Below are 6,000 nucleotides of genomic sequence, written 5' to 3'. Positions count from 1 at the left end.
TGCGTGTCTGCGTGTCTGCGTGTCTGCGTGTCTGCGTGTCTGCGTGTGTGCGTGTGTGCGTGTGTGCGTGTGTGCGTGTGTGTGTGTGTGTCCATGGCACCCGCGATACAGGATTTCCCTGGTAACCTATCAAAAACTCGAATTTATTTTTTCCGAAATAACGTTACTTCGATATTTCATTACTCCGAAAACCAAATTAAAAAGAAACCGTTGTTCTTTCAGGATATGTTGAATGTTTATCGCAAAGACACGATTAGGTTCGGTTATGTTAGGTTAAGTTAGGTTTAAAAGAAAAAACATTTTCCTCTCAAAATTACTTTCGAGGTTATGAAAATTCTAGCAAATGTTATTTCTGGAAAATGTCATTTCGGATTTCTGATAGGTAACCGGTGTGCGTTTTTATATATCAATATTTGTAAAATATTAAATAATATTTTCAGATAATATACGTATTGAGCATAATAAACATTGCCATGGAAATTAGACAGCGAACATTAGCCCGAAAATGACTGTCTAAAGCGATGATTCAAAAGTGATCGAGTCCATGTCATCGAAAAAGGGGGGTCACGAGAATAGAGCCTACTTAGGCAGGTCATGGCCAAAATTTTGGCTTTTTATAAATGAAATAATCTACATTATACAAAATAATTCCTGTGTAAATACAAAATACTGTCTTTATGATTTATATGTCTGTTACATATAAATCAACAAGAAATAAGATATTCCATTAGGTGAGCGTATAAAACTTAACATCAATTTGTTTGGCAGCTGTCAAATACACATTTGAAGTTGATGGATTTGTAAAAATATCAGTATTAAAAAGGCAGGGGGTCATAAGGTAATAATAATAATAATAACGCTCACACTGAACATAATCCCGCACTAGGGAAACCCTGTATGGTTGATGTCATGGACACACACACATAGACAGCTATAAATTTTACCCAAATTCACGAGAAAATTAAAAGGTATGGTACTAAAAACGATAGGAGCAGTGGACTGAGTAGCAGGCAGCGGCGGAGGAAAAACACTTATTTTGTTGAAAATTTTATAAACAAAAATGTAATTCAAAATACAAAAAATCTAAACTAATTCCAAGTTTAAATATAACATAAAAAAAGAAGTAAAAAAGATCTATATGTATAAAAAAGATCTGTCGCCAACATGGCACGCCCCGGTGCAAAGCACCAATCTAAAAAGATCTATATGTATAAAAAAGATCTGTCGCCAACAGGTACAAATGTAGTTTCAGTTAGTAACTTTCGATTTTTACACCACAACAATTACATCAAACTAGGAGGCTCGCTGCTCGGAGTACCACAGCAACGAAAGTAACTCCGAGGCGCTTCCCAGAAAGCCCAAACCAGAGAATTACTAAGTTGATCAGCATTAAAAAAAAATTGACAATTTTGTTCGTTTTATATAGAAAACATTTGATTAAATTAGACCAACTTCTGCTGTCCCGATTTTATTCGTCCCATACCATGAAATGATCCTTACATGAAACTGAGTTGGCACTAAAAAAAAAATAACGCAGTTTTATAATTTTTTTGAAGTAGACCTTCACAAATGTCCTCTTACGTTTGGGGTATTGCTCTCAAAAACCGGAACCCGGAAAACCGTACTCATACAAAAGACGGCATTGGGAAATATAAACTTAACTTTACAGACTACAAGTTTAAAAAAACACGTTAAATGTTATTGCAAATTTCGTCCTATAAATATGTGTACATATATACACTGTGTAAAGTAGATAGAGTAGAATTTTACGTATCGCACACCGACGTCAATACTGACACATCTCAAAAATGGCAAATGTGACGGCGATGTTTTCGAATAAACACCGAAGTCGAAATAGCATTAGTTGAGAGTTGCCATAATTATTCAAATTTTTATCGAAAAAAGTTGAAGGAAAAAGTTACGATTTTTTACGTGTGACGTTGGTGAAGCGGACAACCAGTATACCAGTAGAGCTCCTTGTAAAAGAGTTCGTCCAGGGAAGTACTGCCACCTTACTTACTTCTACCGCCAAGCAGTAATGTGAGCATTACTGCGTTCCGGTTTTGAAGGTTAAGGGTGCCAGTGCAATTACAGACACATGTGACTTGTCAACTTATGTCTCAGGGTTGATGGGCGCAGGGGCAGTGCTATTTAAATGCGATTTAATGTGAGTGCCACTGCAACTGTTATGGACAGGCTTGTAACTTACCACCAGGCGCACGACTTGTTCATATTACAAAACTTCTCGAAGCGTTGTTTGGGATTCTCTTTTTTAAATTTTTATCTCTATCCAGCAAATGTTTATGGAGTTGTGGAGTGTTGTAATTGGTATTAATATACTACACAATACTCCACGTGTTGTAATATTGTTTCTTTTGCCAAGTGTACACACGTAAAGGATTTATTATTTATTCGTGCTTGAAAATTTTATAACTATTATTAATACATATTCAATGTAATTACAATGTAGGTAAATAAGTACCGCTGTTAATGAGGTAGCTAAAGTATATAATAGATAGGTAACTGTATTCTTTTTATTTGTACCGTGACGTTCCTTTGATGAGGTTCTTGTGTTCTAGGACCATGATCGTGTTTTAAAGCTATTTACTAATAAAAATATCTTATATTTTATTCAAATAATATTTTGACGTGAATCTTAGATTTTTTTCTAAATGAGGTTGTATTTTAAGTAAGGTCGTTGAGTGAGCGACTTGATAGTATCGTGACAGACGCCCCTTTTTAACCTACGTCAAAAAAAGGTAGAGGTTCTCAATTCGACTGTGTTTTTTGGTATATGTTACTCCGACATTTGTGAACAGATTTCTATGATTCTTTTTCTGTTGGAAAGGGGGTACCTCGGTAGTGGTCCCATTTAAATTTGAAGAAAATGTTCTACCTGTAAAAGTGGGAAATTAGGGGATGAATCTGGTTTATTGAATTTCACCTACTTTTCGTTAACGACTCCAATAAAACTTGGCAAATGTATGTAATTCCACAAACTTTTAAAATAAATTCAAAAATTAAAAATAAAAATCTTTTATTTTCAGACAGCATAAGTCCATAGTTTATATAGTATATATATTAAAATTTTCAAAATCGAGATGTCAAAATATTCAAAATACATAATACAAAATACTCTGAAATAATAATAATTTAATCAAAAGTAAAAATATTAAATAACTAAAATTTACCATTAATATAATAAAAATTCAAATTAGGAAATAAAATAATAATAATTAATTGGAGCACTATTAAAATTTCGAAAATTACATGTCGTAGCGAAATCCATTACAATACAATTTTGATGTCCGTTGTTTTAAAAAAGCATTGTAATTATTCAATAAATCGGTATTTCAACGGTTTTAAATTAAAGGTATTCAACCTTTAATTTAAGATGCAGTTAAATACTTGTTTAAGCTTATTTGAAAGACATTTTTATAAATAAGTATCTGAATCTGACTTGGTGATAAATATCTAATGACACTTTTTTTAATTTCAGGTAAAAAAACGTACTAAAACACACCGAGTGCGATTTAATGTGAACAAGTGATGCAGTGACGTATTCAGTGAAGTAAACAAAAATGACTACCCAGGAAGCACAGGACTACCTCCAAGGCATCACCCCTGGACCACTTACAAGAGAGATCCCAGAATGCATGCGAGACAAATACACCATAGTCCAAGCCATATTGGACATCATTGGCTTCTGGATTATGATATACACGTATCTGTTTCAAGCATTGTATAGAAATATTGTAGGATATCCGAAGAAGGATCTAAAAGGAGGTGTGGCGCTGGTAACGGGCGGCGGAGGAGGTCTGGGAAGTCTTATAGCTTTGAGACTTGCAAGATTAGGCTGCGAGATCGTGCTGTGGGATATTAACAAGCAGGGTAAGTTGTATTTACATTCATACACGGTGATTTTGGTAGTTTGATATACCACCTATTCACCCAATATACGTTTTGTTTCCTCTTTCTTTCTTTCTTAGCGCTTACACACGTCCTCTTTTAGCAGCGATATAAACGCGCGTTCGTGAAACGTGACATTGCTTTGCGACGCTACTGCCGTCCGCTAAGTGTCAAAATATTTTTTTAAGATGTCATAAAAAATCATAACCCAGAATATTGAAAATGTTTAATGATATTTCAGCCACGCATCGTTAGGGTAAGTTCCGATAAGTCAAATACGTTAACTAAGTTTACCTCTTCTTAAAAGAGAATTTTGTGCTCTATCTTTTGCTATTTGAAATGGACATTTGACCATTTGTCACTTAGCCACGTTATAGTTCGTGGACGGCAGACAAGCAAACTATAGGCGGTTGCATCGTTGCAAACGCGCAACTTCGTCGATGCCTTCGCTTGTCATCTTTAAAAACGTGCATTGCGTTTGCATCGCAGTTGTATCGCTGTATTAGCGACTGTATATCTACTGCAGCACGGTTGAACCGCAGTAGACGCGATGCTAAGTCACCGCTCTTCAGGGTCTATACAACCTCTAATGGCTTTGGTTGACGCCGCGTAACAGTGAAAGCGTTAAATCGATCACTTTGGAGAAAATATATAATAAAATTAAGGACATACACTGATCAGTATACGGTGTGAAAACACGGTTCCTAAAAATTTTCACTATAGAAAAAAAACACAAACTTACCTCGAAATTTTACAAGAAAACCGCTGTATTCTGTAGGTACTTTACAAATTTTTTTTTTTAAATATCAACTGAACTAAATAGGACACGTATATTATACGATATACATTATTCAAATGGCTTTAAAAATTTGAATACGAGCAGTGGCAGTGGGAACATCAACTCTTAATGCGTATAATAAAGTAATAGAATACACTACCGGCTTTGTTACTCGAAAGCTACAATTGGGGCCTATTCAAAGCTGGAATGAATAGACATTTTTTTAGACAATAACGTAACCTGCTCCAACACCATCACTGAGGCGTCCATTGGCGGGACGCCATCGCAAGGGGTCCTTACAATAAGCGCACACTGACAGCAACTACACCGCGGTTGCATACTGAAGCGTACTGTCCTGGAATTGTTAGATTTAATTCCACTTACCATTTTCCATCATCGGCGGACTAGACTTAGGTTTGAGTTCCACTCCTATGTTGTGAATATTCCGGATAGGAATAGGATTTGAACACATTCAGGTATGTGGCAAACGCCTATGGATTCCCTGGCTGCAGACTTATTCCCTGAACGTTATAACTTGGTTTCCATCGTCGACCTCATCGTCGCTTACCATCAGGTGAGATTGAGGTTAAATGCGTAATTTTATGTTATAAAAAAACATCGTGCTCATGACTAGCCTCTCTTCAGATCAGTCGTAAAATTGCAAGCTGGTTTATAACCAGTTCTGTATTGAAACATTGTAGTTCTGTTGAAGAAAAGAAGAGAACAATATTCCAAGAAAGAGAAGATTTTATAATAAACTTATTTATCGAAAGTAGGTTTTATTTAGTAGCAGTACAGCTCCTTGTGAAAGGGTGTATCCAGGGTAGTACTGCCACCTTACCTATTTCTGCCGCCAAGCAGTAATGTCAGCAATATTGCGTTCCAGTTTTGAGGGTGCTGGTGAAATTACTGGCACATTGGACTTGTCAACGTATGTCTCAGGGTGACTGGCGCAGTGGCAGTGCCCTAAACATCTTTGCGATTTAAAGCTCTGAGTGGCACCGCAACTGTTATGGACAGGCGTGTAGCTTACCATCAGGCGCACGACTTGTTGGTCCCGTCACTTGATACTATATAAAAAAAATACCATAATAATAATGTCCAATGGTAAGCAAAGTTTGTATCTGTTTGTCTGTTTGAATCATTGATTTAGGCAGGTAATAAAGAGGCTCTACTACAATACAATATTTTAGCTGGTAGTCTTATTTATGATGACAATGAAACCAGTTTATTTAGTGAAACCAGTTTAGTTAATTATTGCCTAAACATCTGATGACAAAATCAGAGGAGTGTCTCATCAGGTTTAAATCATA

General features: G+C 35.9%; 1 protein-coding gene across 1 annotated transcript in view; it reads left to right on the top strand.

The window, feature by feature from the left end:
* Positions 1-6,000, top strand: part of LOC113231220 (estradiol 17-beta-dehydrogenase 11-like) — a 114,218-nt gene that overhangs the window by 36,224 nt on the left and 71,994 nt on the right. The window contains exon 2 of the mRNA XM_026465428.1: positions 3,500-3,891. Coding sequence (XP_026321213.1) covers positions 3,582-3,891 — 310 coding nt within the window. The 5' untranslated portion in view covers positions 3,500-3,581. The remainder of the gene's footprint in view (positions 1-3,499; positions 3,892-6,000) is intronic.

This window comes from Hyposmocoma kahamanoa, unplaced genomic scaffold (genome assembly GCF_003589595.1).
Source record: "Hyposmocoma kahamanoa isolate Upper Pololo Valley unplaced genomic scaffold, ASM358959v1 65, whole genome shotgun sequence".
In the NCBI taxonomy this organism is placed as follows: Eukaryota; Metazoa; Arthropoda; class Insecta; order Lepidoptera; family Cosmopterigidae; genus Hyposmocoma; species Hyposmocoma kahamanoa.
This window is presented reverse-complemented; position numbering and strand designations above follow the sequence as displayed.